This window comes from Coprinopsis cinerea (assembly GCF_000182895.1).
Source record: "Coprinopsis cinerea okayama7#130 chromosome 1 map unlocalized cont3.1, whole genome shotgun sequence".
Taxonomy (NCBI): domain Eukaryota; kingdom Fungi; phylum Basidiomycota; class Agaricomycetes; order Agaricales; family Psathyrellaceae; genus Coprinopsis; species Coprinopsis cinerea.
This window is the reverse complement of record NW_003307544.1, coordinates 1,204,350-1,223,435: the sequence shown is the minus strand read 5'-3', so window position 1 is coordinate 1,223,435 and position 19,086 is coordinate 1,204,350. Positions and strand designations below refer to the sequence as shown.

The window sequence follows — 19,086 nt, the reverse complement described above, 5'->3', positions numbered from 1 at the left end:
GTCTATGGGGAGTCGGATGTGGTCTACCAATCTTCGCTGTCATTCCAACCACCTTTATCCCTCGTCGCACCCTGTGACCCCAACTTGGTCTTTCCCCTCGCTTTCCTCCCTCCGAGTTCTTTGTACATCTCCCGCATTTCGAGTTTGCCGGGCTTGGACACAGCAGCGGCTTCTTGGCGCCATTGTTCCTCCCGTCGTTCGCGGGGGGTTTGTTGGCCGGATTGGAGAGGTGAGGTTTGCATCGAGGCGCGGGAGAAGGTGGTGGGCGGTTCTCGGTCTTTGAGGGTTTTGATGTAGAGTAGGCGCTAGGAGAAGTGTTAGTCGTAAGAGAAAGAGGGAGAGAAGAACGGAGCGTACCCAGTTCTGTTTCGATTCTCGCCTGGTCCATTTCCCTGGTGGAAGGGATTCGTCGTGAAAGTTCTCTTTACGATAATGTTGGAACCAAACTGTTGTGATAAGCAATGAGTCAAGGATTGCAAGTCAAGAGAATGAGGAGAAGGTACCGTAGTTCAAGGTCTGACTTCTGTTCCATTTCTTGGAGACGCGAGAGCAGTGTGCGAGGTCTGAGATGGAGAGGTGCTTGAAGATGCGTTGGGATACTTCGGTTGGGAAGCGTCTCAGAGGGTCTTTGCGGGCGTTGGAGAGAAGTAATGGGCCCTTGATTGGTTTTGACGAGTTGCGGGTTGGAGAGGAAGGTCTTGTTGCGCCTGGAGAGTTTGGGAGAGAGACCTAGGTGGATATCAGAGAGTAAAGATTGGTGTCTGTGGAGAATACTTACAACATTGATGAAATCGTCGCCGTCTGAATCGTGGTTGTGGTCGTTATCGGTGGGTGGTGGGCGACCTGATATATTTATGCTGTCCAAGTGACGCTGAAGAGCGTCTGAAGTGTGTGATCTGAGGACATCTTGAAGGAGACTCATGGTGGTGGATGAGAACAAAAAGTGGAAACTGGAATTTGCGGGGTATAAATTACGTGCTGACAAATCGTGACATCATTATGGAAATCAGACTGTGCTGAAGAGCGTCCAGACGCCCTTTGCGTACGACACAATCTCGTCGGCGCCTAGTTTGCTCTCGCCAAAGATGCGGTCGACGAATGTGATTGGCACCTCCCCAACCGTGTACCCAAGCGCCCGCGCCCGGACCATCATTTCCATTTGGAACACGTAGCCTTTGGACACAGTTTCGCTGATGATGTGCCGCAGAACGGGAAGGCGGTATAATCTAGGGGATACGTTAATTTCAAAGTTCAAGGACGACGCAGGGGTGCTAACCGGAAGCTTCCTGTGAGATCGCTCACGCCGGGGTTCAACACTGTCGCAGCGAGAAAGTTGGCCCCTCTGGAGACGAGTTTACGTTTGAGATCCCAACCGTGGACTCCTCCTGGTTGTGCATCTGTGGTGTAGGGTGTTGATGTCGAGCGGTACCGGGTGCCGGTTACAATGTCCAGGTTATGAGCCTTTTGGAGTCTAGAGTGGTCTGATGAGAAGCTTGGGGCTAGTGTCGTTGGATTGGGATGGCGTACCGGATGAACTGCGGGATGAATTTGGGCTGTAATTGCGCAAGTAAGTGGGGAGTCGATTGTGGAGGGATGAAGCCCGTACGTGGTGTGAAAAGTCGGCGTCCATGATAATGACAAAGTCACCAGTGACATAGTTGAGGCCATGAATATAGGCCGTTCTGCAACACAGTTCAGCCTTGGTTCCAGCTTCACCCTGCTGGCACTACTGACCCCAGTCCGAGTTTACCAGCTCGTGGCTTCAGCACCTAGCAATTTATGAGCAAACGGGTTATGACGACACAGAACGGTTACTCACAATCTTGTCCTCCCCATACACATTGGCGAGCTGCTTTGCGATTTCCTGTGTCCCGTCTGGACTTGCATCGTCGACAACTATAATTTCCCAAGCCAGGTCACTGTCTGCCATTAGCCCTCTCCTCTACGACCACTCGTAATTGCAGACCAACTTGTCTTGGAATGTTTTAGCGAGCAACCAGACGATAACTGGCAGATTTTTACGCTCGTTGTAGGTGGGGAGGATGACAGAGTATTTGTGAGTGTCGGGGGTGTTGAATTTGCCTTGCATTGTGAGAGAGACTGGACTTGCGAACGGGTTCATAGGCGAGGCTGATGCTAAGATGTCAACGCAGACCCGTGATCGTGACGTGTCAGCGGCCGCGACCTCGATTGATCTCTTAGAGATGCAACCACCACCAGCCCTATCCTCTTCCAGCGACACTACTCTCATAAACAACAAATTCGAACGCCTTCGATCGCTTTTACAGCAAGTCTTGAGGATCACAGCAAAGGATGGTCGCGTTTTTTTAGGCACCTTTGCGGGGACCGACAAATCGTTGAACGTGCTGTTGATCAACACCAGAGGAGTACTCTGTTAGGGTGGAGGGAAGCGACGTCTATGAGGGGAGGTTCGTGGGTCAGGTTTTGGTGCCATGGAAGGAGGTGGTCAAGGTCGAGGTCCAGACGAGCAACGAACCCACGGCGTGCAGAGATGGAATCTATATCTGAGCGCTACTTCAAGTTCCTCCGTGCACAGTACTGTCTATCAACCGTCTTCCGACTGCGACACACCCACACCATCACGTAGCATTCTCGCTCCTTCCTGCAACCAGAGTTGGCGGTGTGTTCAAGGAACAATAACACAGACCGTCGCCGATCTCCATAGCATCGGCCCTCGTCTCTGGTGCAGTCCTAATGCATGTAGAGTATATCCGGCAATGTTATCAATTTCGTGCCAAAGTTACCAGCCCTTTAGGAGCCGTTTATTTGCAACCCCATTTTGCCCTGTTTTCAGACTTGATTTTCTCACTTCATTTTATCATTTGAAAGGTTTCTTATCCTGTAATTTTTAGTGTTCACCATGGGTAAACCTGGAGTCTAAAAGCCAGGACCTGGACCTGGACCCTGTTAGGGTTGGAGATTACGACGGATGAGTGACAAGAAGACTTAGCCTTGGTCTCACATAATACATTATATGAATGTGTACCCTTCGTTACAGTTCCAAGGGCTGGTGTTAGACTCTACGGAACTGCGGAGTCTGCGGAGTCGAAGGGACCTTGGCCTCAACGTATTGCGTTGTGCCCACGCTGGTGGTATATGGTCCAACCCGAAAGGAGAGGGGAGGAGAGGGAGAGAGAGACGCGCCTTGTGGCGGAAGACGAGGAGAGAGAGGAGAGAGCCTTGCGGAGCGGAATCAGGAGCACTGTGCAGATATGCGGAGTATGCGGAAAGCTCTAACAAGCCTAAAGGCTCAAGACTGGACAGAGGGAAGTTCTGTATAAGTCTGATTCGAGATTCCGCATGAGTATCTACTAGCAGAAATCTAGCTAGCTTATATATCTGTAGATACTCTGGATATACTTAGTGAAAACCAAGGGTCGGCTGACCCCTCCGGGTTTCCGGGTCAACCCTGTCGCGGGTCGGGTACGGGTCGCAATTCCCAGACCCGGGAATTTCAAAACGAGCCATAGATCATCCAAAACGGATGAGAAATGGTAGAGATACGGTCAAATAAGTGTTTAAACCATATCTCATCCATTTCTCATCCGTTTTGGATGATCTAAAGCTCAACCCGTGCGGAAAACCCGTCGGGTTACGGGTAGGGTCAAGCCACGGGTCGGGTCCGGGTCGGCCTTCCGAAACCCGGGGTTAACCCCCTGGTGATCACTAGATATACTCTGGGACAAAGTCTGGGACAAGAGATAAAACTGAGTCATAAGAAATGCGGAATACTGCGGAATACGAAAGGGATGAGTAAGTCGATTCTAAAGAACAATAGTAAAAGCAAAGGGTGAAGTCATAAGGAAGCATAAGGGGGTCACATGCAGAGTCTGGGCGCCTAGAGGGCGGTTACGAGGTTTCTCCGCACGGTCCGCACGCGGCCCTCAGTTGCGGGCCGTGTCGTACCGGCGGCGCTCCACATAAATGCGGAGCGGAGTGTCTAGCGCCCGTAAACTCTGCATGCGGATCGACTGCGGAGCATGCGGGAGTGTGGAGGGAAGGGTCGCAGAGATATGGGGATGTGGGATGCGGAGAGGTGATGGCGAGTGTGGGGATGTGCGGGATCATGCGGGAGATCATGTGAGACTGTGCGGGGAGTGTGGGTCAAGGCTGGTGGGTTGTGGGTGGATGTGGGTGGATGTTCGAGACCCTAACAGCTGGCAAGGCTGACGGACCAGACAGAAGCGCCTTCTGGCGGGAGGACAAGTGAGAGGGACAACAGGAGCTAAGGCTCAATGGTCGTAGACGATGAAGAAGATTACTGAAGACTGAGAGATTCAATCAGGGGAGAACCTAGTCAAGATTCCGGATGAGGTATCTACTTAGTACTACAAAACTTGCCAGTATTTATAGGAAATACTTCTACAGAATCCACAGCGGATAAGAATGCGGATAATACGAGGAGAAACATGAAGACAAGATTAAAATGTGCAAATATAAAAGATGTCACCTTCGTACATCTGTTTCCTCCATATTACCAATCTCCTCGTACCTCCATTCCTTCTGCTATTCCTTACTTACCAGTATTCCATACTCGTTGCTCCATTACCGCCAGACTCTTACCTTTCTCATTTTCCAAACATTCCAATACCACACTATAAATACTACCATCCTGTAGTAGGTAGTCCTCAGCCTGTTATGGAGAACCTTGTCCTAGAACTTCTATCACTCTCAGCTTGATCCTCTCTGTCTGCAATAGTGACAGGCCTCTTGAACTCGACTCCAGAACTCGAACTCCGATCCAGAACCTCAAGAACTCCAGAACAGGAGATTCTCCCGGTGGCCGGACTCATAGTGGACTTCGGACAATGGACAACGAGGACTTATTGTTACGAATTCCGTCCCTATCTTTTCTCTTCGCATTCTTTCTCTATCACATGACTCTCTTTCTTATTTACGTGACCTCTTTCTTTATCTCGTGACCGTTTTATCTGTTAATTCTTCTTACTGCTGCGGCGCAGCCTTCTGTGACTCTTTATGACTCTTTCTTGCTGCGGTGCAGCCACTCTTTATTGTTCTCTAATTTATTTCTGCTGTGCTCCGCAGTAACCTGTGCTTGCGCAGCCCTTCTCTCTGACTCTTCTTGACTCACATTCATGTAGCTAGACTAGTATATAAGCTCTGTAGATACCTCCCTTGTTCCTTAGCTAGTTCTCGTGAATCATACCCACTTCTCTTCTTCTCTTGAACTCGCTCTAGTCGTCTTAAGACAATACCTCTTGTGAGGCACTCTTAGACGCCTATATCCTCGAACTCGCCTCGGAACCACGACTCTACGGTCGACGTGCATGCATTGGTCAAGATTGGCCCTTTGATCAATACAAAGATGTGTCGCACCTCCTTGGCTTATAGGGTGACAGGGTCACCAGTTCAAGCACCCTCCGACTCGTGTTCAAGGTATGTCGGTTTAGTCATTCAGGGACTCTCCGTGGTCGCTAACTATGTCATGTTCTACGCTCCAGCTCTGACCTTATTGAACTTTGCCTCGGCCTGCGCATACATCAATCTCCACATCTCCCCCTGTTTTCTCCCAAGAGCCACATGTCCAGGTGAGTCCTTTTTCAAAGTCGCCCAAGCCTTGTTGGAATACAATGCACATGTCACATCTATTCCATTTACGGGTACAAGGATGCCCAATTATGTACGAATGTTTCATGTATCCTTATACAGACATTCTATTGTTCTCTGATCTCGGATATATTAAGTAGTTCTATTGTTCTCTTGTATCCCTTGTTCCCAATTCGGACATCTTATTGTTCTACCGTATATAGACATCCCTTTGTCCCCAGACGTATATAGGTAGTGACTGCAAGTGGGAGTTCCCCCATCGAACTCTTCCCCACTTGCAGGTATGTCCCTCATTGTACTTATTTATATCTGTACTAATACCATCGAACTCTTCCCCACTTGCAGTGGTACATCGTCTTACGTGTTTAATAGGTTATGAGCCCCGGGCATAACTGATTTATCAGTATTACTGCTCGCGCCGCCTGACAACTCACGACGATCTGTTCGATCACCTCGCCTACGGCTCCCCCTTTGCTCTCTCATCGTCCAAGTGTGCCACTTGACCTTGAGACCAACCCTGCCTTGTGTCTTCCCCTTTCCTGTGCCTACAACCAGTCTTGGGAGCTCCCAGGACTCGTTAAGCCCACTTGCCACCTCGTGCCTCGTCGTTGCTGACTTGGGAGCTCCCAAGTCAACCAATTGACGCATACCCTTACCTCCACACTCCGTTATGTCGTCCACCACCGTCACCACCGACAACCCACTGTCGGCCGCGACCATTTCACAATGGAAGCGGGTCTGCATCAACAAAGCTCTCGAGTTCGCCGCCTATGATATCCTCACGGGCGAAGAAATGGCGCCAACTGGCAGCGGGCAGATGAAGGCTCGCCAGCACTATCAGGAGCGTCGTTCCAAGATGGCCGGTTACCTCCGCTCCACACTCGACCATGCGCAGACGGAGACCCTCCTTGGTGATGTCGACATCCTAGACGTACCAACAATTTGGACCACTCTCCTTGCTGCATACGAGCCCAAGGACTCTGGATCAAGGACTTCCGCGATCCAAGAACTCATGACGCTCCGAAAGCAGGAAGACGAGACGTACGCGGATTATGGTGCACGATGCGTCGCTGCTGGACAACAGCTCATCAATCGCCTCCCTTCTGGTCCCAATTACGTCAAGGAAACCACAGCATCCGGCTCCTTCTTCACGTCACAAGCAACCGGCGCAACACCAGTGACAGCGGAGACTGTGGTCACCGGTTCCACCTTCGACAAGGGATACAGTGCTGTTGACCTCGTCAACGACTTTGCTGCCGCTATGATGACCGTTGGCCTTATAGCTGAAGAGGACAAGGTTCTTCGTCACACCCTCGCCCACCTCAAGAGCACTACGGCCAGCGACATTCTTGAGCACCTTCGCCGAGCAGACACTCTCGACAAGAACACTGCCCTTGCAGAAGCTTCAGCTGCATCTGCCCTCGCGGCCTCTAAAAAGGCGGCCAAGAAACCGAAGGCCAAGTTCAACTGCTCGGTCCATGGCCCCAACAAGTCCCATAACGACAAGGACTGCAGGGCTCAGCAGCAGAAGGCTCAAATCGCTGAAGAGGATGACGAAACACCTCCCGCTATCGTCAAGGCCCAGATGGCCCAAGTCGCACACCTCGCAAGTCCCCCTCGTATCCGCTCGCTTAACACCAATGCTGACGAATCTTGGAACACAGACTCAGGAGCTACCTCTCATATGACACCACACCGCAGGTGGATCCGAAATATGGTCCCATGCAGAATTCCCGTCGAGCTCGCCAACAAACACGTAGTGTGGGCAGTCGGGAAGGGAAGTGTTGTATTCTCCCCGGTCGTAGATGGCAAACCCACCGAGTCTGTTATATTCCAGAATGTCCTTTATGTACCAGCATTGCAAAATAACCTCTTTTCTATCCTCACCGTTGTTACAAAGAGTCGAATGCGAGTGGTTATTGAGGGAAACAGTCTCGAGTTTTCAAGAGACAACAAGGGTCTTATTCACAGCGAGCATCAAGGGCACTATTGGCACATTAAATGGCACAACTCTGGCATATAACGAGCAGGCATACATCACACGAGTCGATAAGCACACCCTGCACTGTCGACTTGGACACATAGGCAAAGGGAGACTTGACACTCTCATCAACAAGGAGCTGGCTACAGGCATTCTCGTCAAACCAAACACTGAAGTCCATAACGTATGCGAGCACTGTCAGGATGGGAAACAACATCGGGATCCCTTCCCAACTCACTCCAACAACCGTTCCCCTGAACTACTCGGACGCATCCACAGTGACCTCCATGGCCCTCTCACCCGCACAACTGCCGGAACACAAATACTGGATTACATTCATCGATGACTACTCACGTTATAAACGAGTGTACCTCTTGAAGAGCAAAGACGAAGCCTTCGAGAAGTTCAAGATATTTGTGGCCGAAGTTGAGAGGAAACACGGACGAAAGGTCAAGGAACTCCGAGACGACAAAGGGGGTGAATACATTGGAAAGGAATTCAATGTGTGGTGCGAGAAACTTGGAATCACTCGCCAACACACCGTAAAAAGCACACCACAACAGAACGGTGTCAGTGAACGATTCAACCGAACCGCAGCTGAAGGAGTGGTAGCCATGCTTTGCCAAGCAAATCTCCCATCATCATTCTGGTCACTCGCCCTTCTCTACTACGTCGACATCCTCAATATGACTCCATCAGTCATCTGGTCTCCAACACGACTTCCTACGAAGTATGGGAAGGTCGGAAACCGGACTTGTCCATGATCAGAACATTCGGATGTAGAGCATATGTCAACATCCAGCGAAAGGATAGACGGAACCTCGACTCCCATACGACCCGTTGCATTTTTGTCGGTTTTGAACCAGGATACAAAGGATGGAAATGCTTTGACCCACAATCAAGAGAAATTCATCATCTCTCGAGATATCGTCTTCGATGAGACCCTTTTTCCTGGCCTATCCACAAAGTCAACCACGGTTACGGTCAAACCAGTCGGCATCCGAGACATCTGGCCATATGATGATGACGATGAATGGGATACAGCACCGCATGGTCCGGGAGCACCACCTGATCCTCCAGCTCCCCCAGCAGGCTTTAGGAGTACGGGGGACGCTCCGAGCACAACCACGCACGAGTCAGACTCTGATTCCGATGATGACGACACTCCTCCATACACGCCAAAACCTCGGGTCAAGAAAGAACACTCTGGAACAGACACTCCACAAGTGCAAAGAGGAAATTAGTGACCCACTTCTACCCCAACGGCAAAACCTCCAGTCGCACGCCATGCACCTTATCATCGAGAAGAGGAAGCCCTCACCCACACCACAAGGCCGATCGCAACCACCTGTCCCACCATCGTCACCAGAACCACTGGTAGAGAATCCCGCTCCACTCCCTGCACCGAACTTTGGACAGGGAAGAGCAACCAAGCCAAAACCACCTCCACAGCCATCCCAAAACCCTCGTCCGATACGTTCCACGGCAAGAGTCACGGATTACTACACCTTAGCTGGACACTCACGCAGGGGCACTGCGCCTGCCCCAAGACGAACAGCAGAGGAAAATGGTCATCCACCGAACCAGGACCAAGGGGGTGATCAGGTAGTAGATCAAGGGGGTGCAAGAGAGGATAATCTACCACCTATCACAGCCGACGACATTAATGAGGAGGACGAACCCGACTTCCACTCAGCTTTCAAAGCAACACCAGTCCTCGACTCCATCCTGCACGTCTACGGAATGAGTGGAGAGTACCTCACGATGGCTGAAGCATGTGAAATGGCACTCGAAATGGTTCTCGACAAGGTGAAGGAAAAAGCACTCGGAGCGGCCACACGACCAGAGGACTCGCCACGCAACTGGAAGGAAGCGATGGCCCGACCAGACAGAGACAAGTGGATCAGTGCTGCTCGAGCGGAAATTGATGCCCTCATTGCCAACGGCACCTGGGAACTCGTCCAACTCCCACAAGGACGCAAAGCAATTGGATCACGCTGGGTCTTCCCTGATCAAGCGAAAGTCTGATGGCACCATTGACCGGTACAAAGCACGCCTCGTCGCTAAAGGATTTGCCCAAGCACCAGGAATTGACTATGACCAAGTCTTCGCTCCAACCTCCCGCCTTGCCACCATCAGAGCAATCCTCGCACAAGCTGCCATGAACGGTGAATTCATCGAATCCATCGATATCTCCAATGCATACCTCAATGGAGAAATTGAAGATGAATACGAAGTATACATGGTCCAGCCAGAGGGATTCGAAGTCCCCAACCAAAATGGGGGACGATGGGTTTGCCGCCTCAAGAAGGGACTGTATGGGCTGAAGCAGAGTGGTCGACTCTGGTACGAGAAACTGGCAGAGGAACTCGAACGACTCGGATTCAAACAACTGAAGTCCGATCCCAGTGTCTACATTTGGGAATTAGACGGCATCCGAGTCACCCTGCCCGTCTTCGTCGACGACATCACAATCATCTCGAAAGACCAGAAGAAGATACAATGGGTCAAGGACGCCTTGGCAAAGGTGTTCAAACTGAAAGACCTTGGACCAACATCCTACCTTCTGGGAATTTAAGGTTGATTACGATCGAGAGAAACGGACACTGCAACTATCACAGAAGCAGTACATCCAGGACATGCTCGTCCGTTTCCGCCTCGATGCGGCTAACACGGTCAAAACGCCGATGAACCCAAGCGTCCGCCTAAGCAAAGATCAGTGTCCCAAGACAGAAGAGGAACGAGAAGAGATGCGGAACATTCCTTACATGAACGCTGTGGGAGCACTCATGTATCTCGCAATCGGCACTCGACCTGACATTGCTTTCGCTGTGGCAAAGCTAGCACAATTCAATTCAAACCCCGGAATGACACATTGGACAGCCATCAAACACGTCTTCCGCTACCTCAAGGGCACCATGGATCTCAAACTCACATATCGCATGGACAACAACCCCCAACTCGCCTCTGAACTCTTCCACACATTCAGTGATGCCGATTATGCAGGATGCCTCGACACGAGACGATCAACAAGTGGATTCGACATCAAGATGCACTGGATCAGACAAGAGATCAAGCGCAGGGAGATCGAGATCCATTTCTGCCCAACGAAAGACATGGTCGCCGACATTCTAACAAAACCACTCCATCGAGAAGATGTTGAACGTCATCGAATCGCACTGGGACTTGTGTAATTATCTAGTGACATTACATTGAGGGGGTGTGTTGGAAATACAATGCACATGTCACATCTATTCCATTTACGGGTACAAGGATGCCCAATTATGTACGAACGTTTCATGTATCCTTATACGGACATTCTATTGTTCTCTGATCTCGGATATACTAAGTAGTTCTATTGTTCTCTTGTATCCCTTGTTCCCAATTCGGACATCTTATTGTTCTACCGTATATAGACATCCCTTTGTCCCCAGACGTATATAGGTAGTGACTGCAAGTGGGAGTTCCCCCATCGAACTCTTCCCTACTTGCAGGTATGTCCTCATTGTACTTATTTATATCTGTACTAATACCATCGAACTCTTCCCCACTTGCAGTGGTACATCGTCTTACGTGTTTAATAAGCCTTGCACTGATCTTGCCCTGAAAGCGAAGAAATTCAGAACCCACTCCATCTCTGAGCTTAGGAGTGTGAATTCTTCCACCGGTCCAGCCTTGACCGAGCGCGAAGCCAATTGACCCTGTACACTGTGAGTAGGGTCATTATTGTTTCATGTACGGTGTTTGATGTATTAATCACTTACATTCCTCCAGATAATCAGAACTCTGTGAATCTCCCCGTACATTCAAGTTCCAAATCCACGAGAGGGGCTTATTACGCTGCCCACGAGCATTGGGCTGGTAGATGGCCGTCACTGCTCTTGTGTCCTCTTTTCGAATGGGTCAGTATCAAAGTTTGGTATCGTCGTCGGCACCTAGTCGAAGCATGGCCCACCTAGCCTGCGCATAGATTCGTATATGGTCGCGGAGGCTGCGATTGACTGTGTTCACTGTAGCATAGCCACGAGTCTTCTGCTTTTTTCCTTCGGCCAATCAAATGTTTGAACGATATAGATAGGACTTGTGGCCAATGTCATTGCGGATGCTCTCGAGAGCATCCTCTGCTTGCGCGATGCGAAGAGTAAGCTCTTTCTCCTTCGCTCTTTGAAGCGACGGTGTCACGTCCGACTGCGCGAGGGAGGACGGAAGAGGTAACTTCACGTTCTCGATGTTGTTTTGAGAGAGTGAGTAGGGGTTGTCATCCCCAGCCAGAGCGTCATCCTCGTCCTCGAGTTGCACGTCCTCGCCAACCGGAGGCTCATCGTACTTGAGAGCACTGAGGTCAGAGTCCGGGAAGAGGCTTGTCGCCATTTCATATAGGCTGTTCACGTCGGTATAGAGTTGCTCTCTGCGTTGAGCAACCTCTACCTCCTGCGCTTCCGTCCTCTCCTTAGGTAGAGTCTGCAGGTACGACCGAAGGCGAACCCTTAGACGATTCGTCCTATGTATAAGCGCTTCCTTCGTGATTCAGCCAAATTTCACTCACTGAGCTTCCTGGATCTTGAAGCCAAATGCTATCCACGACGTCAAACCGACGTCCTGGCCTGCTCGCTTCTCAGCTTCCATCAGTCTTGTGCGGACGTTCGCAAAGCTAGGTGCTTTATTTTCCAGGTCAGAGCATGTATATCGGATGATCAGATAACTCGTACCTTTCGACACCTTCACATTCAAAACATCCATAGCTGATACATCATGGATGTGTGCTTCTTGTGCGGCGTTCAGTTGCTCCTGCCATCTCTCGGTCTGTTCAGTGGTGGCTGTCTCGTTGAGAAGCTCGAAATCTTCTCTGGCACTGGACAGTTGCATCCGCGCATTCTTCCAGTCCTTTGGAATCAAGGGAACTAAAGCAGAGGGTATCAGACCACTAGATTAAATTGGGTATTCGAAAACTTACTGAGCCTCAGCATTTTCTTCCAGTTGATATCTCCCATGATAGCATCGAGAACTTTGGCCCTATGCGCAAGAGACATCGTCGAGGTCGAGCGGGCAACCTCGTTGACTACGGCCCACAACGATTCCAGTATCTCTCCCGCCGAGACACCAGCACCACGGATGAAAGTGAGTGAGTATTGAGCGTGGCAGGCCTCTTGGTGACCGTGGACATGGAATAAACCAATGCCAAAGACCCAGATTAAGTCCTCATTGAGCTTCAGGTGATCTCCCTCTCGCAGTCTCCGAAGGAGGTGCTTGCTATATTGACAGTTAATGTCGTCGGCGAGAATAACTCTTCGGGTTTGCTCCATATTCGTCAATTGCAGGGCTTCTGAAAGAGCATAGTCCATGTTGATTTGTCTGCCATTTGTAAGGTCAATATAGGCGCCTGTGCACTGTTCTGGACACCCACCTCTCTCCTTTTTGAAAGTCTACCACGCTGCCCGGTGCGAAGGCCCCGTGTCGCATGCATGCGATGGCGCCTATTCCGGTCACGTCGAGCCCCTTGCGTACTTTTGATTTATCGGCAATCGCTCGATGCTCGTGGCACGTAGGGGGCTTTTCGGTCGCCTAGGTTAGTTTTAATCCGTGAAATGTATCGTCGAGAAGACATACCTCACTTGTCTCCTCAGCAATCCTCAGATGCTCGGTATACGTCCCGGCCTCGGTCATGTACCCCTCTCCATTCTTCAATCCCACATCAAACTCTTCCTCCTTCCGCTGTCTCCGATGGATGCAGGTAAAGTTACCGTCAGCCACGAAGCTTTGAGTATATTTCCACTCCTCGGGATCGTCTTCCCAACCTTCCGGAAGGTTGATCCCTGGTTGAGGGCACGCAGCACAGAAAAGCGCCAAGATCCCCTTTCCCAGGTGTACGGCCAACATGAGCGAATCCGTACCGTTTCAACTCGCCTAGTTTTCTCCACTGTCTCCCAACTCTGCGAAGTTCCCTGGTACAATCCTTCGGGCAGTTAAGTCAGACCTCCTTGTATATGCAGTGTTGGTCAGAATACTCACAGATACTGTGTCGGGAAAAGGCTCGTTCGTCAGGCGCCGGAGTTTTGAGTAATAGTGGTGAGTGGACGTAAAGCATTCCAAGGTTTCGAGCAGGTACTCGTCGAGCATGGTAAATGTGAAGATGGTTCTCACATTCTTTGAGGTTGCCGGGTAGAAACCATTCCGAAGTAGTTGGTATTCGGGTTCCAGGGCATCGAAGCAGCAGCAAAAATGTATCGGTAGGTGGTGAACTCCGTTCGAGTGCACTACCACAACGACCTTCATGCCTTTTATGTTCCTACTGGGCGGCCTAGCCCCATAACTAAAATCGTCGCAATCCAGCCATGCCAGATCCTGTTCCTCATCGTTTTCACCGTCCCCATTTGTCTCCGGATCTGCCTCATCCAATTCACCCCTAGGGGCGCAACTCTTCAGCGGGCACAGATTGATAGAGACCCCGCAGTGCCACAGCCACGAAGGAGTGAAGAACGAGCCTTGTAGAGTTTCTATGCGATGGAAGGGAGTAGCCAAATGTCGGTCGCAACAACAGCTGATACAAAGGAAGGGCCACCCAATGCAATCCGTGCACCTCCACCAGGTCGGTGACGAGGAGCTCTCGCATTGCAAGCATTTGAGAGGGGAAGGGGGTGCCTCGAGCAACACGATCTCGTTCAAATACAGGTTCTGTTTCGGGATCCAATCCGCCATGTAATTGTGCAAGTCCTAGCGTGGATGGGTGGTCAGTGAGGCGACTCATGGAAAAACCAAAGCAATCACCTTGGTGCGTTTGGTTTGCAACTGATATCCATCTGTCTCAAATGGTATATACTCCCCCCTGTCATCCCCAGGGCTAGGGAACGTGAGCGGGCACATCTTCTTTGCGTTCGCCCTGATCTGTTTTTTCTTGACGGGCGATGGCAAAGTAGGAAGAAACTTGACGGTCTTCCATCTCCCTGCCGTTACCATCCGTGCCTCCATCCATTGTACACCACTGGAACTTGCGTTGGCTGACGCTTTTCGCTCTCGACCGAAACCCATGGCGGCGATGGTTATGGGAAGGGGATGAAAGTCGAACATGGCACCTAATTTGGATCGAGATCTTGGTGCCAATCACTGATATGGATCCTTTTTTGGAAGTAGCCCTTATTTGGACACAACACATAAATTTACAAATATGTAAAGCCCCAAGCCGCGACTCTCCTCCATTGATTCCCCCCCCACCCCCCCTGCCTGTTTTTGCCTGCCTTCCTTGCATCCATGTCTACCGAAGGAGATGGTTACCACCTCACCATGAGCCAAGTCGCATATCTTCAAGGAAAGCTAACCGGGTATCGCAGCAAGAAGAATGCGGACAGGAGGAGGAAGTTCGTCAGCGAGGTAGTCTCAACTCTCAAGCAAGACTACACGGACCTCACCAACCAAGCAATGTCTCGTCGTCAGGAGAAACGGCTGCGAGAGGTAAGCCCTTTTCTTGCGTTTTGAGACTATCCCGACTGATTTCTGTTAGGTGGTTGAGCGCTGGTTCGAAAGGTACGTGTCGGGGTCGTGTGTCTTTCACAAAAAACCTTGGGCGGTCCGGTGGTACGCCCGACTTGTCCTCCAATACGACCGTACACACACCATAATGTACATCGCCAAAATCCTAGCATTGGGAAAACCAGAACAGCTGCCAGATCTTCGCCAACTGTATGATGATGAAGAGTTGGTCCTCCCTCAGGAGGACGCCCAGGTAGAGGAGTACGTGCCCGATGCCAACGAGGACAAGGTGGACGAGGAGGAAGAAGAGGACAATGACGACTCGCGAGGCAAGGGCTCCAGTACGCGTCAGGCTCGCGAGAAGGGAGGGGGTGTGTTCAGCTGGTACCAGCGCGCGACCATGCGTCTTTGGAATGTCCTCACCCAGAAGGAACATGACATGTATGATAGGAAAGCCCAGGAGTGGAGGGTCCAGGGCCCACCATTGGAGGAGAGGCGCAGGTGAGTCCATACCCCGCTCTATCATAGGCCAGAGTGCTTACTGGAGTTCTTAGGGTGGCGGAGAAGTACCTTCGCTCCCAGTGTAGAGATTTTGCTTTGGCGTGTTTCAACGACATGAACGCACACCTATTCCTTCTCCTGGGATTTGAGAAGATGGATGGGACCGCAGTTTCTGTCGAGGCTGATTTTAATAGCTCGTTGGGGGCTTGTGACCAAGACTTTATCCGCGCGCACGAGACGAGAAGCCGCTCCTCGCGCTGGAGTGTAATGAGGATGGTACACCCCTCCTCCCCCCGATTGGGGCGCAACCTCATGGGGTCCAGTTCAATCAGTGGATGGGTGAGGTTCTGCGCAGCTACTTCACGCGATACATCGGTGAGTGATTCGCTCTTACGGTTCGACAACCACTGACTTGTGGGTAGTCATCGCCCATGGAAAGAAGCTTCCTCCGTGTACCATCCCTCCCGAATTTCCCCTTCGTGAAAGTGTCCCCTGGACCTGCATGAAGAAGATGTCGGTTCTGAGGCAGTGTATCAAGGAGGAGTATCTGCCGGACGACCTGGCCGAAGAGTGGGGAGACCCGGGGAAGATGCGCGTACACGTCCAGAAGGCGTACCACTCATTTTTCTACTCTCGCCAACAGGATGACACGATCGAAACGAAATTCAAGTTCGATTTCATCCCTCGTCGACTGGTTAAGGGATACGAGTTTGTCCCATTCAAGGAACCGGACAGCGATGCGGAAGAAGAATACGCAAACTACACCGGGATGTAGGGGTATGTCAGGGACTCTGGGGCGTCCAAGAAGAAGAAGTCGAGAAAGGGTAAAGTTAAAGGAAGAAGAGATACGGTAAGCAATTGTGCTTTATGCTACATTGGTATGATGATATTAATGTGTTGGTCCCCTAGCCTACAACGATGACTTTGAGCAAGAGGGGAATGTCAGGTTCGACACGCCTCCCCGTGACGACACGTTTGACACTTCCCCACCCACAATGCCTCGACGACTTCCTCAATCATCGGGCAGCGGCGGCTTTGACACGCCCCTCGATGAGTGCCATCGACAAGGATCACCCTCCCCCTCTCGTCCCCCTTCCCCTTGCCCCTCTCGTCCCCCCTCACCCTCCCCTCCTCGCTCTCGTCCTGAGTCTCAGTCTCCCCAACGTTCAAGATCTCATTCTCACCCTCGCTCTCCCTCTCAATCATCTTGCAGTCAGCCATCACCCGCGCACACCGTCGCCACGGCCACCAGCGTCACCTGGTGGATTCGATACACCAGCTCCACCAACAAATCGCCAGAATCGCGTACCCAAGAGTGTTACTGCTGGGTTGGGCATAGTGGACCCCGACATCGTCGACCATCCTAGGACGACTCGTAGTGGGGGAAAGTGTGCCGCAGGCGACGAGTTACCTGTCCCAGAGACCGCTAAGAAATGAAGAAGGACCAGGAGAAACTAGTCGGGTGATTCGATATATCTTGGTTTGGGACTTCTGTAGTGTAGTTTTTTTGTATTTATATATATATATATTTGGTTATTGGATAGGTGTATATGAATAGATTCGAACCCCAGCATATGAGGAACTTTGAGGTTTGAGCAATTCCCTGTTGTAATGTGGAACTTGAATGTGACAGACCTAAGAGGGTGCTTGGCCAGGTAGGTACTTCGGGCTACCATGCTGCTTGACTTGGCCAGGTGTCGGGTATATGTCGGGGCACTTATTGAGGTTGCCTTGGCCAGGCGTTGGGTATATCTCGTGGCACTTGGGCAGGTAAGTCCTTCGTACCATGCTGGTTGCCTTGGCCAGCCGGCTGAGAATATATCGAATTTGGAATAACGTTGATCTCGCAACTTGGTCGTTCATTTCTTCTAAACATCATCTTAACTTGAAAGAATGAGCACGAAGTGGGCAGAAAAAAAATTGGGTATTAGTGGTTAGAGCATAGAAGTACATGGGGAAGAGAGTTAGTGACTACAGTAATGAGAGTTGAGAAAACATTCAATGTTGGGGCTGACCGGGGCCAGACGATGATGCATTGTCACCGTCTAAGAGTCGGAGATGTCAGCAATGTGGTGAGTGGGGAATGATTAGAAACAGCGTACCGGGATAATTAATAAGGGTCTTGATTTCCATGGGGGTCAGTTGGGTGATGTAGTTGTTGGCGACTTGACTTTGAGGCAGTGGAGGATATGACCCTTGCTGGACTTGGCCGCAATGGTAATTCCATTCTTCGAATAGGTTCGCAGGTACAGCAGGGGTGGTGGACTGGTTCAGAGCCGGAGGATCAGGGGCAGCTGTTGAGGCATTGTCGTTCGACATGCCGGGGTTACTGTTGGTGGTGGGTCGGTGGTCCTGGGGAATGAGGATAAGTCCCACTGGCGTAATAGATCGAATACGCCCTGTTACGCACCGGTGTAGCCTTGGAAGCGAGGCCTAGGCTGTGGTCCTTGAATGACGCCAGCATGTTCTTCATCTCGAGTCGGTGTTCGTTGAAAGAGCCCTCTAATTTGTGAAGATGTTCCTTGAGGTCACAATTCTCTTGAAGGTAATCCTTGCGTTCGTTCTTGAACACTTCCATCAAAGCGCGAGTATGGCCGAGGACCTCATTCAGATTAGATCGAATGAGAGGCTGTGTCTCACCTGCTTTTGAGCTTTTGCGTTAAGTGCGACCTTTGTAGGCTGGGGTTTCGTAGGCGGGACCGACTTCTCCTTCTGGGGAATTACTTAGAACGTTCTCCATGACACAATCAAAACAAAACTTACCTTCACCACTATGGAATCCTTCGGGGGAGCCTTCTTGCTCGATTGATTGCGACCCTTCTGGGTTCGACCCTGCGCGTCCTCATCCTCGTCCTCGTCCTCACTATCGTCTTCATCTTCGTCATCTTCAGCGTCATCCTCTTCTTCTCCTTCGTCCTGGTCACGGTCTACCTTGTCTTTCTCATCGGCGTCGTCGGACTCGTCAGGGGGAGAGGGAGAGCGCTTGCGTCGCTTGGAGGAGGATCCTTTGGGTTTCGCCGTCGTGGTACTGTATTTCTTGAGCAGGGGTGGGGGTTTGGAGAAGTCATTGTCCGAAAAGATGGAGAGTGGAATATTGTGAGGTGTTGAGGCGTACGGACGGGACCAGCTGTTGATCCAATTGATCAGTGAATGACCGAGATGTTTCTCTTCGCGGAACCCTTCGGCCTTCACTTTCCTATAAGCCTTGATCTAATGAAAGGCGTAACAATCAGGGTATATGGTGGCAAAGATGAGCTGGAACACATACCGTGAGGTTTAGAAGTTCTTCTTTCTTTTTCTGTTCGTCGGGTGTGTTCTTCCATGAGGGGATTGTTGAAATAAATTGATGCAGCTCTGAGACCGCGGCTAGCAGGTCTGTAGAGGGCTTGGCAGACATTGAAACGAGGTGACAGAGAGAGCGAGAGGGTGACCGCAGCGACTTGGGCGAGATGTGATTGTTGAGGAAGAGGCGGGGGGGGGGGTTGGGAGGGTAAAGTGGGACGGGATCAGAAATCACACACCTCGTCCGATCCGTCGTATCTAAGCGAGGC

At 51.0% G+C, this 19,086-nt stretch overlaps 6 protein-coding genes across 6 annotated transcripts; 2 read left to right on the top strand and 4 right to left on the bottom strand.

Moving 5' to 3' along the window:
• Positions 1-23: 23 nt before the first annotated feature.
• Positions 24-922, bottom strand: CC1G_12008 (hypothetical protein; the record flags this gene model as incomplete). Its single annotated transcript, XM_001828508.2, has 4 exons — positions 24-305; positions 358-446; positions 504-729; positions 779-922. The coding sequence occupies 4 exons, from the start codon at positions 920-922 to the stop codon at positions 24-26; spliced, it is 741 nt and encodes a 246-aa protein (XP_001828560.2).
• Positions 923-931: 9 nt separating this feature from the next.
• CC1G_12007 (dolichol-phosphate mannosyltransferase) lies at positions 932-2,106 on the bottom strand. Its single transcript, XM_001828507.2, has 7 exons — positions 1,971-2,106; positions 1,820-1,919; positions 1,735-1,769; positions 1,607-1,682; positions 1,528-1,553; positions 1,277-1,471; positions 932-1,226 (listed from the first exon to the last, which is right to left on the bottom strand). Exons 1-7 carry the CDS (start codon positions 2,087-2,089, stop codon positions 1,007-1,009), a joined length of 771 nt encoding a protein of 256 aa, XP_001828559.2. The 5' UTR covers positions 2,090-2,106; the 3' UTR covers positions 932-1,006.
• A 9,517-nt stretch (positions 2,107-11,623) lies between these two features.
• CC1G_12002 (hypothetical protein) lies at positions 11,624-14,596 on the bottom strand (the record flags this gene model as incomplete). Its single annotated transcript, XM_001828502.2, has 10 exons — positions 11,624-12,056; positions 12,117-12,228; positions 12,280-12,471; positions 12,525-12,922; positions 12,975-13,132; positions 13,178-13,383; positions 13,439-13,523; positions 13,580-13,973; positions 14,148-14,281; positions 14,336-14,596. The coding sequence occupies 10 exons, from the start codon at positions 14,594-14,596 to the stop codon at positions 11,624-11,626; spliced, it is 2,373 nt and encodes a 790-aa protein (XP_001828554.2).
• Positions 14,597-14,815: 219 nt separating this feature from the next.
• Positions 14,816-16,310, top strand: CC1G_12001 (hypothetical protein; the record flags this gene model as incomplete). Its single annotated transcript, XM_001828501.2, has 5 exons — positions 14,816-15,016; positions 15,066-15,535; positions 15,589-15,811; positions 15,859-15,910; positions 15,958-16,310. 5 exons carry the CDS (start codon positions 14,816-14,818, stop codon positions 16,308-16,310), a joined length of 1,299 nt encoding a protein of 432 aa, XP_001828553.2.
• A 143-nt stretch (positions 16,311-16,453) lies between these two features.
• On the top strand, positions 16,454-16,972 carry CC1G_12000 (hypothetical protein; the record flags this gene model as incomplete). The annotated part of the gene is made up of 1 exon (XM_001828500.1): positions 16,454-16,972. One exon carries the CDS (start codon positions 16,454-16,456, stop codon positions 16,970-16,972), a length of 519 nt encoding a protein of 172 aa, XP_001828552.1.
• A 561-nt stretch (positions 16,973-17,533) lies between these two features.
• CC1G_11999 (hypothetical protein) lies at positions 17,534-18,932 on the bottom strand (the record flags this gene model as incomplete). The annotated part of the gene is made up of 6 exons (XM_001828499.2): positions 17,534-17,580; positions 17,638-17,887; positions 17,946-18,137; positions 18,176-18,247; positions 18,299-18,745; positions 18,804-18,932. 6 exons carry the CDS (start codon positions 18,930-18,932, stop codon positions 17,534-17,536), a joined length of 1,137 nt encoding a protein of 378 aa, XP_001828551.2.
• Positions 18,933-19,086: the final 154 nt, after the last annotated feature.

Bases quoted from the DNA above. Each gene is read 5' to 3' on its own strand.
- CC1G_12007 (XM_001828507.2), bottom strand. From the start codon at position 2,089: ATGCAAGGCAAATTCAACACCCCCGACACTCACAAATACTCTGTCATC. The intron at 1,770-1,819 runs GTGAGTAACCGT...ATAAATTGCTAG, and splicing joins TGTATGGGGAGGACAAGATT to GTGCTGAAGCCACGAGCTGG. The intron at 1,227-1,276 runs GTTAGCACCCCT...CGTATCCCCTAG, and splicing joins GATCTCACAGGAAGCTTCCG to ATTATACCGCCTTCCCGTTC.